The 14,661-nt window shown below is 45.3% G+C and overlaps 2 protein-coding genes across 5 annotated transcripts; both read left to right on the top strand.

The window, feature by feature from the left end:
• mfap3l (microfibril associated protein 3 like) lies at positions 1–7,701 on the top strand. 3 transcript variants are annotated; one of them, XM_035607170.2, is made up of 4 exons: positions 7–283; positions 1,969–2,376; positions 5,387–6,163; positions 6,196–7,701. In XM_035607170.2, the coding sequence occupies exons 2-4, from the start codon at positions 1,995–1,997 to the stop codon at positions 6,234–6,236; spliced, it is 1,200 nt and encodes a 399-aa protein (XP_035463063.1). In that variant the 5' UTR covers positions 7–283; positions 1,969–1,994; the 3' UTR covers positions 6,237–7,701. The 3 variants fall into 3 exon arrangements, with proteins under 3 accessions (XP_035463061.1, XP_035463063.1, XP_035463060.1); XM_035607168.2 differs by having other exon boundaries at positions 1–140; positions 5,387–7,701; XM_035607167.2 differs by having other exon boundaries at positions 5,387–7,701.
• Positions 7,702–9,224: 1,523 nt separating this feature from the next.
• Positions 9,225–14,282, top strand: LOC118284182 (N6-adenosine-methyltransferase subunit METTL3-like). 2 transcript variants are annotated; one of them, XM_035606914.2, is made up of 12 exons: positions 9,225–9,442; positions 10,139–10,329; positions 10,452–10,904; positions 10,991–11,166; positions 12,206–12,419; positions 12,504–12,691; positions 12,778–12,816; positions 12,908–13,016; positions 13,167–13,232; positions 13,338–13,450; positions 13,546–13,691; positions 13,798–14,282. In XM_035606914.2, the coding sequence occupies exons 1-11, from the start codon at positions 9,340–9,342 to the stop codon at positions 13,658–13,660; spliced, it is 1,767 nt and encodes a 588-aa protein (XP_035462807.2). In that variant the 5' UTR covers positions 9,225–9,339; the 3' UTR covers positions 13,661–13,691; positions 13,798–14,282. The 2 variants fall into 2 exon arrangements, with proteins under 2 accessions (XP_035462807.2, XP_035462803.2); XM_035606910.2 differs by having other exon boundaries at positions 13,546–13,677.
• Positions 14,283–14,661: the final 379 nt, after the last annotated feature.

Here is a 14,661-nt window from a genome sequence, read left to right on the forward strand (position 1 = left end):
ATTGTAGCGGAGGATGATGATGCTGCTGCTGCTGATGATGATGATGGAGATGCCGGAGAAGAAATAAGCGACAAAAACATCATCGGCTCCGCTGATTCACCACCGAACAAAAGCGCGTCCGAACGACGACGGACAATGATGTGAGTTAGCAAACCGGAAGTTCATTAAAATAGCGATTTGTTGCGCGGTTTTTTTTGTGGGTTTTTTTTTTGCGCAGCTAACGTCGACGCCGGTTGCCGGACTCGCGCTGTGGAGGAGGAGGACGACGACGACGAGGAGGAGGGTAACGTGTTCCCCGTGTTCTTCTCGACTGTTCAAAATGAATCCGTCGACACACGAAGCTTTCTTTTCCCGTTAAAATGTGTCGAGGACGCTTCGCTACACTCGGTTTCCACACGGGTCCCGTGACATCGACCGACCGCAGTCCAGCACGTAGCCGCGTCCCTCGCCTGGCGACCGTGCGTTGCGTTTAAACTGCGCCGTTTCCCTGCGACGCACACTAGTTCCTGCAGACACATATAATACATGTAACTGTGTATAATCGTTTTGAGAGTATTACGTGACTCGCCCGCGCTAGCTCACTGCGCTATCCCCGCGGGCCCCGACGCGATCCAGCGATTAGACGGAGCCCAACCCCCTCCTGCACACCGCCGTTATCACTGTTGTCGTCGCGTCGTTCACTGCCATTGGAAACAAACCAGACAGCTGCTGGCGTCGCCGGAGAGAAGCAACTGCATACATGCAGTGTTACAGTCAATCTCGCCCGGTCTTCGATACTGTATGACATGTTCCTATTTGTCATGTGATGTAACTGGCGTCAGCTGTGGACGTGTAGTGGCAGATCAGACTGAAGTGCTGTCAGCTAACTATGAGGGAATATGAATATGATCAGTGTGTTATTATATAAAACACTTGTGCTCCAGCTGGTTGCCCAATGCAACCACGCAATGCGAGCAACTAATGCATTGCTTATTTTATTTGGTGGGTCTGTGACAGGACAGCAACAGCTAAAGCCCATCAGCTGATTGCTGATATGTAAATGACTTACAGTATTAAATGTAGAAAAAATTTTGTTTTTTTGTATCATAATAATGAAAACTACTACGATAAGCAGACCAGCTATTAAGACTGAAGTTAAATCAGCAACCCGGGTTGATTCATAGTTAAACGTTTGGAGCTGAGGTCGTTAGTTTAAATGTACAGATGTTAAGTCTCTGCAAGTCTCTGACAACACGTCATTTCAGCAATGCTTCAAGGACAATTTGCCAAATATGCTGGTTCCAAATGTAAGGATTTGCTGCTTTATATATAGCAGGGCTGCATCTAACGGTTATTTTCATAGTCGATTAACTTGTTGATTATTTTCTCCATTAATCATTTAGTTGTCTGGTCCATAAAATGGTGCAGAATGTCGATCGTGTTTCCAAAATCCCAAGATGATCTTTAGTTTTTTTCAACACACCAAAGATATTCAGTTTACTGCCATACAGGAGCAAAGAAACCAGAAATTATTCACATTTAAGAAGCTGAAATCAGAGAATTTTGACTTTTTTCCCCCCCATAAAAACTACTTGAACTGATTAATCAATTATCAAAATAGTTGGCGATTCATTTAGTAATCGATTACTAAACGATTAATCGATTAACTGTTGCAGCTCTATATATATAGGAGTGTGTGTTAATTTAATATCTTTGCATATCAGACGTTTGATTGTACAGCACAAGCAATTTTTAACGCGTCAAGTTGGAAGTTGGGACATTATGATTGGCTTTTTTCTTTCTTTCTATTTGTCGATGTTTTAAACGGCCGAACAATTCATTAATAATGAAAATAGTCTTAAGTTGCAGCCCTGTGTCATTTGAGGGGTGCTTACATCAACCGCCTCCGCGTCGGTCAAGTCCTACATGTTGTTTTGTTCCTGTGCTGTCTCTGATTAATAAACGCCAATCGTCATCTTTCTTTTTTAGTGAGATCTTTCAAGCCATAGCGCTGAATGCCAAATTGCCTTCCACTACCGAGAGATAGCCAGTGTGCCGGATGGAGACCCAGGAGGAATGACAAGTCTCGTCCCCCTCGCCAACAATCGGAGAAAATGCACTCATCCGGTGGATGCGTCCTCGCGCTCCTTGCGTCCCTTATCGCCTCCCACGCCGCCGGGGCCTCGTCGCTGGATGTGACGGATGCAAACGGCACGCAGACCAGCAATGTGACAGATGCCGACCGAGGATTCGTCCCGACGGCGTTCACAGAAGTGAGCCAGATAATTGCCCGCGAGGGCAACTGCGTCCTGATCGATTGCAACATCACTGGAGAGCCGTTCCCCCGAGTTCAGTGGTTCAACTCCCACGGCAACCGCCTGGACACAGAGACAATCGGTGAGGCGAGATTGTACTTGTTCCTTTAGACCTGGTTTCCTGTTCTCTTTGTCTCCAACACTGCCAGTCACTGATTTATAAGTTCATTATTAGAGAAAGTATCATATATAACAATAACAACAATAACACATAATACTAGAGTGTTTCTCTAGTACTGTGTTTGTTTAGTAAAACCGAAGCCCAACTCATTAAATATATGGCACTTTGTTTGGGAAACTGCAACTCTGCTCTTTTTCCTCTCTTCTTCTTCTTTTCCCTTTTTTTACCATGTAAGTGTAGATTTGTATCCTGCAGATAGAAAGGGAAGTTGTAGGATGAGCCAGCAGAGGTTGAGCAGCAGCACCGATAGCTGGCGAAAGAGCGAAGGAACGTCGCAGAGAGGCGACGGCAGGTTTATAGCCGAGTCACAGTAACTACTTCTTCATCCTTTCATGTCGGTGATCCAGGAAGTCGTGTGGAAAGTCTTTCTATATGTTACTTATGATTTTCATTTCTCCGTCTGTTTGGATACTGCGACTGAAGGAATGCAGAGGGGAGAAGCATTCGCTGTTTTGACGCTGGAGTCCTGTGCAGACCTGTTGAAACCTGCCATCAGAGAGTTGTTATTATGACCCACAAACAAAGAACAGCGCCTGTACCGTCAGAGCGGTGTTTCCTCTGGGTTACACTGAGGAATATAATTAGGGAGTGGAGATGTCCGTCTCTGACTCAGAGTGTATTTTCCCTCCCTCCTTCTAACTTGCTCGTAGTATTGGGCAGTACATCAATCACGTCACACGATTTGGCGGCGGATGAAATTGATCTTGGGGCAGAGTAGAGGGCTGCAGAAATGATTTTTTATGGTCTCGTCCAGACTTAGGAATTACAGATTTAGAATTGCCGTCTAGATGAGTTGCAGCTGCAACTTGGTTTCTTGGGGATAAGTCGTCAATGAACGTCCAGTTCAGCACAAAGTACAGAACTCGTGTCAACACTATTTATAACTTCTGCCAAGGACATTTTGTGGTTTGTTAGCAGGATTACCCCAAAGGTATCGACAGATTTGACTAATTTAACGGCCATTTGAGTCATAATTTACAACTTGGGACAGGCGGATTGGTTCGGAGTCGGCGGTGATGAGGGTGTTGGACCGGACCGTTGTGGTAAACGTGGAGCTGAAAAAAAAAGCGTTTGATTTACCCTTCGATATATGTTCCGACCCTCACCCAAAACTATTAAACGAGCCTACAGATAGATAGATGCACACGTGACCCAAACAGCCACCGCTTTAATCTTACTTACCAGGTGTTGACTGATGAGCATTGCCGTGCTGACTAGTCACTGCGTGTTGCTTCAAGAGTTTTTGCTCAGACACATTTTACAGAAGGTCTGCTGGTTAACTTTTCCTCTGTAAGCCTCAGTTTCAGAGTTCTTGTGTATTTGTCCCGAAAGACACCACAATCAGACAATGTTGAGTTCATATTGATTTCCCTGTTTGTGCTGGATTTCCTCAGCACCCGTGTTGTTAGTAGCAATGAATACAACTATGTATTTGCCACTCAGTGAGAACATACTGTTTTGTAATCTGGATGACCCATAAGCTGCTTTCAGACGTGCTCTGAAGTCCGGACATTGCCCTGAACATCTCCAGAAGGGGCTGTATGTGAGAACGCAGATGTTGCACTGGACATTTTCCAGAACGTTTTCCCGAGATTTACAGTGAGCCGGTGGGCGTGTTGATGATTCTAAACAAGATGTATGCCTGAATTTTTGTCCCCACATTTGGCACAAATCCTTAAAAAAAACAAACAAAGGTTTGATGAAATGGCGAGAGAGATTGTTCTTGTTTTGTTCTCAGCAACTCAAACCTTCACACACACAGCCACAACCTGTTTCATATGCAAAGCACGGCAGGTCTTAACAAGGTCATTGCTGCTCTCAGGACTCGAGTCACAAACACATACTGTATGAGGACCATGTTCAGTCCTCACAGTCCTAAAAATGATTATCATTTCAGAGCCAAAGGTTGAGATAACTGTACACAATACTGCTTCAAGGACTTTCTGCACATGACGAAATCTCACCTAAAGGCACTTTTTTCTACTGAACCGCGTGTTATTAAGATGTCACGATCCATAAAAAGTGTCACAACAACAGTACGACGTAAGCAAAATCCGCGAAATGCGAGGGTTTCTGTTCGAAAAGCCGCAGACACACACTGCAGCGTCGCTCAGCAGAGAAACTGGTGCATTAAGAGGATTTACTCTCGAGTGAGTCACGTTGTGGGCAGTGAATATTCATGGTTTAAAAGCAGGTCAGAAACATTCAGGGTTTTTTCCTCACCGCATGGTGCCATTAATCTAATGAATTGACAACGTTGCATTCGTACCGCTCAGTCAGACGGATTTTGAGATATTTTCAAAGAGGAAACATTACATCTTGGGTTTTAGTTTTTATTACTCGTGGGTTAAATGTCGCCATGGCAACACCCTCTCTGTACCTGCCACTGTCACGACTGTATCTACAGAGTCGTAGTTCACGTGTGACTGTGACTGGCGGAAGGATAAAGTACTTCCCCTATCAACCGGGCGTTATTTAGATTTTCCTGATGATAGTTAGTTACTTTGTACTGTTGATGATAAAATACACATTAACACAAAATGACTGAATTTAAATATTAGTATTTTACTCTGAGAATCAGTCCTGGAACAGGTAACGTCGGAATAGGAAGAATCAATATTTTCATGTGAACATCACAATAAATTCTCTGGAGAAACCATGACTGAAAGCATACACAGTCAGAACTTAAAATTATTTATTTATATAATAAAATTTACTTAAAAAACATCTAGCAAATTTTTTACTCGGGTTTCAAATATGGTCTGAAAAATCCACAGAGAAGTCTAGAAATTTGAGTCTGGAAAAAGTGTAGGAGCCCTGTACAGGGCGAAAAGAAGAGAGCCTTGAAAATTAAAACCCAGATTGCAGTTGTTCTAGTGTTTCATAGCATCTCGTCTCTCTGTCTCTGCAGGTGGGAAGTGGTGGCTGCTGGACGATGGCATCCTCAACATCACCGGCATCGAGTTTGCGGACCGCGGGAAGTACACCTGCATGGCGTCCAACTCGCTCGGCAGCTCCAACTGCACGGTGACGCTGCGCGTGGTCCTGAACAAGGGCGACATGGGCGTGTACTACATGGTGGTGTGTCTGGTCACCTTCACCATCATCATGGCCCTGAACATCACGCGCCTCTGCATGATGAGCAGCCACCTGAAGAAGACTGAGAAGGCCATCAACGAGTTCTTCCGCACCGAGGGCGCCGAGAAGCTGCAGAAGGCGTTCGAGATCGCCAAGAGGATCCCCATCATCACGTCGGCCAAGACGCTGGAGCTGGCCAAGGTGACGCAGTTCAAGACCATGGAGTTTGCGCGGTACATCGAGGAGCTGGCGCGCAGCATCCCCCTGCCGCCGCTCATCATGAACTGCCGCACTTTCATGGAGGAGATCCTGGAGGTGGTGGGCGTGGAGGAGATGAGGCACACGTTTGTCCGTCAGGCACCCGAGGGGCTGCGCGGGGCGGTGGGCCGGGTCGCTGCCATCGGGGGTAGGGACCTCTTCAGCATCCTGCAGGAGAGGGAGCAGGAGCGCGAGCAGGAGCGCGAGCGGGAGCGCAGCGAGTCCCCCGCCGCCGACTCGGACAACTCCTCGGTCCAGGAGCAACCGCAGCACATTGCCATCCAGGTGTCAGTACACCCGCCGCTCGCCATCGGCGGCTACTGCAGCATTGAGGCTCCACCTCAGCCTGAGGCCGCGCCCTCCCCGCCTCCCCCCTCCCCCGTCCCGCCGCTCACTCCCCCTCAGCCGGAGGAAGAGCAGCCTGAGGCCGAGGCGGAGCAGAGCGCCGAACAGGAGGCTCCCGAACAGGCTGTGCCCGAACCAGCGGCGCCTGAACCGGCGGCGGGCGAGACGCCTCCCTGCCAGGTGTTCTACGAGAGCCGTGTGTGACGAAACCAGGCCGAACCCCCCGATGACTTATCCTGCTATGCATTTTCACTTGTAGACAAGAAAAGGTCCACAAAACATTTCTCATTTCACATTTTTTCGGGACAACGATCACGATCACACGTCTCTTTAAACCTTCGTAGGCTGATACGACTGAGAACGGGGTTTTTAGACACTTTAGACATCTTTTTCTCACTCTGGTCTTTTCATGCTTGAATGTACGTGGGGGAGGGAGGCGGGGGAATCAATGTTAGTATTAATGTAATAAGCGGCGAATTGTAAAGGAACATTTCCTGCGTTGAGATTTTCATAGCTCCGACTATTATTTAACGTCTTAGGGGTTGGGGTTCTTAAGTTTCGGGGGAGGGTTGATTTATTTTTTTCCGTTTTCTTACAGTGCTAGGGTTTTTATGACTAACTACAGGAATCTGCCTCAAGATGCTCTTCATGCCGTTACACAGCCCCCTCCCCCCCCGAAACCATGAAACTAAGCTTCCCTCATTCGGTCAATAATTCACATCCAGCCGCCGTCACCGCCGACTCCGCCGTTATTGTACAATGTCCCGCTTACCTAGAAAATGCATGCTGGACTGGAACAAAAAATAAGTGTGGTCACAATTTCATGATTGTCCGGCCTACTGTATTTCAATAAGCAACAAGTAAGCCAGGTTAAACCTCCTCGAGTGTACAGTGCATTTCCTGGTTCACACACCTCCGTTTAGAGTTTATACGTTTCCTTTGAAATCTATTTTAAAAAGTGTTATTATATTATTACCCATTGTGGTGTGATAAGTTTTTGTTTTGTTTCTCAGCTAGTTTAAGTGGTTTAAAAAATGAAAATAAGTCTTTTGTCTTTTCTCTCTCGTCGGTAGAGTAGGGTCGCTCCGCTCCGTCACGTGCTGTATTTAGATATATTTTTTTCCGATTTCACTTCCTCGCCTGATCTCGGCAACGTATGGCTTCTGCAGAGGCTCTTCAGTACGGTCGCATTTCTGCTGCATGGGAAAAGAGGACGGTGGAGATGTTAGACATCTTTGTCTGGGGTTAAAAATAAAAAAAGGACTTGTTTCTTCTTCCTTTTGCTTGGCTGACGGTCCAGTCCGTGGCGGAGATGAGCTGGACTCTTGTTCCTTTACCGGTGTTCGCGAGATGCCTTTTTTTTGTAGTGGAATAAAATGGCAGTGCTGTGTAAAAAAAAAAAAAAAAAAAAAAAAAAAGTTTCCATTGTTTGTGTAGATGTGTTGGTTTTTTATTCTTTCATCAATCTTTTCATATCATACTTTTTGGAATTGACCATGAATATCAGATTTATTCACATACAGTAAATTGGTTATTTTGCTCATCCATCTGAAATTATTTCTTTGAGTTGTTGAGAAGCTTCTCAGATGTGAAGTTTCCGCTGTACATTGAACATCTGGTCGGAACTGTTGGTTGGACAAAATAAATATCTAACTATTCTTTTTCTATTTTGTCCAACCAACAGGTGCCTTTTGCACAATGGTTCAACTTTACGACAAACCAATCAACAGTGAACAACATTATCTTTTTAATGTCCCGTTGTAGCATCAAGGAAAATTTGCATGTTGGTGATTTTTGTCTTCAATGTAATGCAATGTAACTTTGATTTAAAGGAAGCTGCCTGTGGTATTACCTCAGAAGTGCAGTGTTGTGGTGTGTGTGATGAGCACATGGGCCACAAACACAGATTCACACATTTGATGATGTGAGTGGAGCCTGACTACATTTGGAGTTTAGTTGCTCAAATCCAGCTAGTTGTTTTAGAGTTACAGAAATGTATTCCTGTTCCAATATAGGTTCATAGAAAAATGTCATGACTAGTTATTTGAGAGTCTAGCTTTAGTTGTTACACACTTTTTTTCTCCCTCGTCACTGCAACTAACAAATCCTGATTGTTTTTTCTCCCAAGGAGGCTCAACGAAGTGAGCAGGTGAAAGAAAAGTCTCAGGTTGGCGACTGACGGAGCCATGAATGATAGATGTGCTGTAACGGGACACGAGGACAAGACACAGAGAAGCGTAACAGCAGCCAACTTTGTGTCTAATTCTTCACACTTACCCGTCACATGCAAAACATGGCCGAGCAGAAAATTATGTGCTATCACATTTACCTTGAGCCTTAATATGATAAGATAATACTTTATTAGTCCCACATCTTACAGCAGCAGCAAGAGTCAAGGTAACAGGGAAGAGGTTGAAAATATTACAAAATATAAAAGAAAAAATAGAAGACAAACTTATTTTAAAAAACTTGAAAAAAACAAACTATACGTTTTAAACAGAGTGCAAATATTGCTCTGTGAAAGAAGCTAAAATGTGCAGTGATTTGGATTTGAAGTTTAGAAAAATGTAATAAATATGCATTTATATATAAATATATTGCACAGGACGATTAAAAAAAAGTACAATTGTTGTGGAATATATTTTAAGTACATAAGATGATATTGAAATGATGACAGTGGTAGAACCACATCTGCACAGTGCAACGTTAAGACAGTAACATAGTAACCCTCAGTGATTACATTGAACATTCAACAATTTAAACAAGTATTAACTCTATAGCTCTGCTATAAATATGTTGGGAGAAAAAAAACTTCTCTTCAATTATTCTACAAACGAGCAGATTAACACGAGGCTTTTATTTTTTAGTAACGCCGGAAGTTGGAATGTTCCGCTCTGGATGATTCCGACTATGGGACTCCTTAAAAACTTTTATTATCCCGTGTATTTTAAATGTCCTAAAATACACGCTTCAAACATCTGTCCACGAAAGCATGATATATTGATTTAATATAGATAAAATAACCACTAATGCGACGCGGTCACTCGGAACCTTTGAGTGAAGTTGCTGTTTCCGACACTTTCTCGCGGTGCACCGTACATGGCTGCTCGGCGGTCGGCGTTCATCTCCTCTGTGCTCCGCCGGGTGTTGGTGTGTTTTTGTGGCCGTTGAACGCAGCTCGCCATGTCGGACACGTGGAGCAACATCCAGGCGCACAAGAAGCAGCTGGACTCTCTGCGGGAGAGGCTGCAGCGGCGGCGGAAGGACCCCGCGCAACTGTCCGCCGGTACGAGCGGGGGGTGTGTTGTTGACATACATTGTGGTGGATCGGGGGAACTGGCGTCTTCCACAGTCCTGAGGTCGATCATGCGTGATTAAGTCAAGATGACATTAGTTCGTTTTTGTCCCATTGAACCGCCCTTTGAAGTAGTAATTCATAACAAATTATTTGAACTTATACTTGGCTCTATTAAGTGAAATACCCCCCACCCAATTTCACAATTTATGTTTTCAATTAATTCGTTTACCATTCAGTCTAATTTATATACATAAATATAATAATATAAAAATGCCCTCCACAAGTTCCCAGAGCCCCAGGTGCAGTCCTAGTTGTACAGTTTAAAAAAAAAAAAAAAACTTTTCCTTCTTTGCTTGATAAAGTAATAAATGAATCAAAATTATCATTAGTGAAGTATAACTGATTCATCCATTTGGCTTTTTGTAGGATTTCTTTTGTTGCAGTGGTGTGTGGAAAAATGTAAACATTAACATGCAAGTGAAGTGAAAAGCAAAACCTCACAACCGTAGGCTTAACAAAAAAAATTCAATACATTTTTGACTTGACCCTGTCATAAAAGAAAATTCTGAAAACTTTCAACTGGCACTTTTGAGTCTTTGGAATTTGAAACCTAAAAATAAATCACGTATGTTTAAAAACATAGTTTTTTCCTTAACGTTTTGTCGTCCCATCTACGTCGTGTAGATGGTGGAAGCAGCACAGAGGCTCCTGCGGCCAGGAGCGACAGCCCGGCTCCGTCGGTTCCGCCCACCTCTCAGGAGGAGGCGGAGAAACCGCTGGACCCTGAGCTGGAGAAGAGGCTGCTGGGATATCTGTCTGACCTGAGTCTGTCACTCCCCACAGACTCTCTCGCCATCACAAATGACCTCAACAGTGTGAGTCTTTCTGTGAGAGTTTTATATTGAAAAGTGTTATGGCCGTCTTGGCTGTCTCTCATTGACAAATTCATTTTTCTGTCTTTTTAATCCGTCATGTTCTCTTTGATTGTTGCTCGCAGTCTGAACCTGCTGTCACTCACGGATGCATCCAGAGTCTGCTGCTCAAGTTCTCAGCTCAGGAGCTCATCGAGGTCCGTCAGTCCACCTCGGCCTGTTCCTCGTCAGCCTCCTTCCCCACGGTCATCGTCGCCGTGGATCACACAAAACTATGGCCCATGATCGGCTCCGGGGTCGGAGCCCGACCGACTGGAGTCAAGAGAAAAGCAGAAGAGCAAACCCACAGCAAGAGAACTGCAGGCTTCTTGCCCTCGCTGCAGCGGTCTGCTTCCCCGCCACGCATGTCCTCCATCTCCCTGACCCCGGCCTCCTCCTCACAGATGGCAGGGCCTTCGGCGTCGGGGAGCGGCGCCGACAAGAAGGGCAGGAGCAACAAAGGCCAGTCCTCTCATATGGACATGGAGATTGAGAGCCTCCTGAACCAACAGTCCACAAAAGAGCAGCAGAGCAAGAAGGTAAGAGGGATGACTATCATGTCCGGTTCAGAGTGTGGAGGTGCGATCGCTGTCGTCACAATCATGTGAATGTTATTTGTTTTCAGATGAGCAGAGAGATTCTGGAGCTGCTCAACACCAGCACGGCCAAGGAGCAGTCCATCGTGGAGAAGTTTCGGTCTCGCGGCCGAGCTCAGGTCCAGGAGTTCTGCGACCACGGGACCAAAGAGGATTGCCTGCGCTCCAGGGACACGCCCAAGCCATGCACCAAGTTACACTTCCGGTAAGGGATCCTCAGCGTCACTCTCCGAACTCCCTCCATCTTGTGTTCATATCACCTGACGCGATGAAATCCTTTTATCAGAAACTTCAGAGCAGTTTTCTTAGTTTGGTTCTACTCGCGCTTGAAAGAAAAGTTTAAAATGCTTTTTTTGTTTTCGGTACAGTTCATGCTTCTAGTTGGGAAATGTGTCATACAACCACCATCTTTGCTAAAGGGGTTGCCAAAGAGGTTTTCACATACAGAGCTTTTGGTGTTTTGGTGCAAGTACAGGGAGAAAGATAAAGATAGTAACCTAAAGTATCAGACCAATAAGTGAAAAACTATACAATAGAATTAGATATATTAAAATACATTTATTAAAAGATATAGAAGTTTGTACATTATGGAAATATATGTTCAATCCGTCACAGAGTTACAGCTGTACAAGTTGTTCAGGAGAAAATGTGTTCACCAGAGAAAAACCTTTAAATCAAACATTAATTAATATAGAAAGTTGACAGATTATTTATTGTTCATATTATTTATTTCATGGAAAAAAAATCTCTCCACCAGTTTTTTAAAAGCTGTAACAGATTCCAAGTATCACACTTAATTTGGAAAAATTATGAACTTGAATTGATCGTCAATGTTGGAGAAATGCCTGGTTTGGCCTGAGGAGGGCGCTGTAGTAAAGGTCAAAGAAGGACGATGTATCTGTCTGAAAATATTTGATGTGCATTTTTTCTCCTCATACAAAATTAATTTTTCTGAGGCGGCTCTCCCCCTGAAGTTTTAATATGTTGTAAGATCGATTACGACATATTAAACATATTCTGCTCCACAACTTTTTGTTTTCAAAGTCATTGTTTTCTTGTAAAATACTGGATGATGTTATTCCATCGAGCTTCTAAAAAATTATTTAAAGTCACCAATCTGAGAGTATAATTAATGTTTAAGTAAATGCATCTTAACTTTTTAAATAAAATACTGGAGATTCAATATTTCATGAATTTGCATTCAAACCTGAAGTTGTTAAAATAAATGCCATTTCCTCCCCCAGTCGCATCATCAACAAGCACACGGACGAGAGCCTCGGCGACTGCTCCTTCCTCAACACATGTTTCCACATGGACACGTGCAAGTACGTCCACTACGAGATCGACAGCCCCCCGGAGGCGGAGGGGAGCCTGCTGGGGCCCCAGGCGGGCACCACGGAGCTCGGCCTCCACGCCGAGGACGCGGACAGCAACGTGGACAAGCTGTTCCCCTCGCAGGTGAGGAAGAGCGTGGAGAGGCGAGCAACGAAGATGGCGTCGGAAAAGCTACTGATATTTCTTTCTTGTGATTTTAACTCCCAGTGGATCTGCTGTGATATCCGCATCTTGGACGTTTCCGTCCTGGGTAAGTTTGCCGTGGTGATGGCCGACCCCCCCTGGGACATCCACATGGAGCTGCCCTACGGCACGCTGACCGACGACGAGATGAGGAGACTCAACATCCCCATCCTGCAGGACGACGGCTTCCTCTTCCTCTGGGTCACCGGCAGGTAACTGAAGGGTCGTGTTCCTGCACGTCCAGATCAAGTTTTGTTCGATCAAACTCATCATCTCCTCTGCTCGTCTCTTTGTGCAGGGCGATGGAGTTGGGCAGAGAGTGCCTCAGTCTTTGGGGGTGAGTCTTTCCCTTCTGTGCATATCCCACCAACAAGTCATCGGTTTTATACATTTTCTCATTTTGTCTCTGTATTGTTTTCCTCTCCAAGTTACGATCGCGTGGATGAAATCATATGGGTGAAAACCAACCAGCTCCAGAGGATCATCCGCACCGGGAGGACGGGTCATTGGCTGAATCACGGGAAGGAACACTGTCTGGTATGTTCACATGTTAATCATCTCACGTGCTGCGTTTGAATCGGTCTCTGTCACGTGCACGAATCTACTCGGCTCCAAGCTCGAGGAATCTTACCTCTTGAATTTTCATTTTTGCTGCTGCAATCTCATCAAGCATGTGTTTCTCTACAGGTGGGCGTGAAGGGAAACCCGCAGGGATTCAACAGAGGTCTGGACTGCGACGTCATCGTGGCCGAGGTGCACAAACTTGTTTCTTCGGTCCGACGCGCTGCAGTTTGACCCCACGTTGCTCCTTCATCCTGAAACAAGCTTCACTGAACTCGGCTCTCTCTGTGTCCGCAGGTCCGCTCCACCAGTCACAAGCCGGACGAAATCTACGGCATGATCGAGAGACTGTCGCCCGGCACCAGGAAGATCGAGCTGTTCGGTCGACCCCACAACGTCCAGCCCAACTGGTAACGTGCCGTCGTTCTCTCATGTAAAGAAAAACGTTACTCTTCCACGTGTTATATGCGTTTGTACTAATTCTTTAACTTTGTATCCCTTCCAGGGTAACTCTTGGAAACCAGCTTGACGGCATCCATCTGTTGGATCCCGAGGTCGTGGCTCGGTTCAAGGAGCGTTATCCAGACGGCGACATCTCCAAACCCAAAAACCTGCAGTGATGACATCGTGTTCACAGGTCCGGAGAAGTTTGTAAATAGATTTTTTTTTTATACCAATGAACAATATATTCTTTATTTAAATCTTGTTTTAACAAGATACATTGTCGGTGTGTCTCTCTCTCGGGGAACTGGCTCAGGTTGGGCGGCTCCGACACAGACTCTGTCAACTCGTCCATGGGACGGAAGCAGCCGCGACAGCCCCTGGCACGCCGGGATCGGAGACCCCTTACCGCAAGATCTTCCGCGAGGAGCTGCTGCTGCTCAACCAAGTTCCGGGGCTTCCCGCGTGCACACCCACCTCCACCAGCCACAGTCTCAGGGACTCCACGCCACCTCCTCTCCCTACCGTCACCGTTTATGATTATCTCAAAACATATACATCCATAATATGTACACTCTGTTTTTGCATTGTCAAGTTCTAGATTTAGATTGGTGGGGGTCCCCCTATGAACTGAGGATGCTTTGTTGAATATGCATACTTATCCCACACCAGTCGTTTCCCCTGTGATCTAGCTCTTCCTCATGACTTGACAAACTGCATCCTATAGCCACACAACGTACCATTTCCATGTTTTGTCTTGAAACACCTTATGTCTAAAAACTCTGACAGATTTTGGTCAAACTGTGTGCGATTCATTCTTTGTGTGGGTTGAGATGCCAGGAAGGTAAGACCGTTGCAGCAATGTCATTTATTTGTCTTTGTACTACCCAGAGTTGACTGCTGACTACATTTGTCTGTACTGTCCTGTGATGATGTGGCCTCTGCCACGTGTGTCCGAGGCTTTTAAAGGACAAACGCTAAGGCATGTTTTGTTTTTAAACATCTTTGATCCATATCTGCTCATACATCAACACTGTGAACATTTGCATACTGCAAAAGAATTAATTTAAACGGTTTGCTACACAGATCAACAGGTTCACAGTGTTCGGCGTCACACGGTCTATTTAGTTAAGAGTAATGTCATCTCCCCGCGACTGACACCTTGAGTGAGACATCAGCT

Source organism: Scophthalmus maximus, chromosome 12 (assembly GCF_022379125.1).
Source record: "Scophthalmus maximus strain ysfricsl-2021 chromosome 12, ASM2237912v1, whole genome shotgun sequence".
Lineage (NCBI taxonomy): Eukaryota > Metazoa > Chordata > Actinopteri > Pleuronectiformes > Scophthalmidae > Scophthalmus > Scophthalmus maximus.

Excerpts from the sequence above, each read along its gene's own strand:
- mfap3l (XM_035607168.2), top strand. The coding sequence starts at position 1,995 with ATGCCAAATTGCCTTCCACTACCGAGAGATAGCCAGTGTGCCGGATGG. Across the intron at positions 2,377-5,386 it reads CCTGGACACAGAGACAATCG|GTGGGAAGTGGTGGCTGCTG; the intron begins GTGAGGCGAGAT and ends CTGTCTCTGCAG.
- LOC118284182 (XM_035606914.2), top strand. The coding sequence starts at position 9,340 with ATGTCGGACACGTGGAGCAACATCCAGGCGCACAAGAAGCAGCTGGAC. Across the intron at positions 12,692-12,777 it reads TTCCTCTGGGTCACCGGCAG|GGCGATGGAGTTGGGCAGAG; the intron begins GTAACTGAAGGG and ends CTCTTTGTGCAG. Across the intron at positions 13,233-13,337 it reads GCGACGTCATCGTGGCCGAG|GTCCGCTCCACCAGTCACAA; the intron begins GTGCACAAACTT and ends CTGTGTCCGCAG.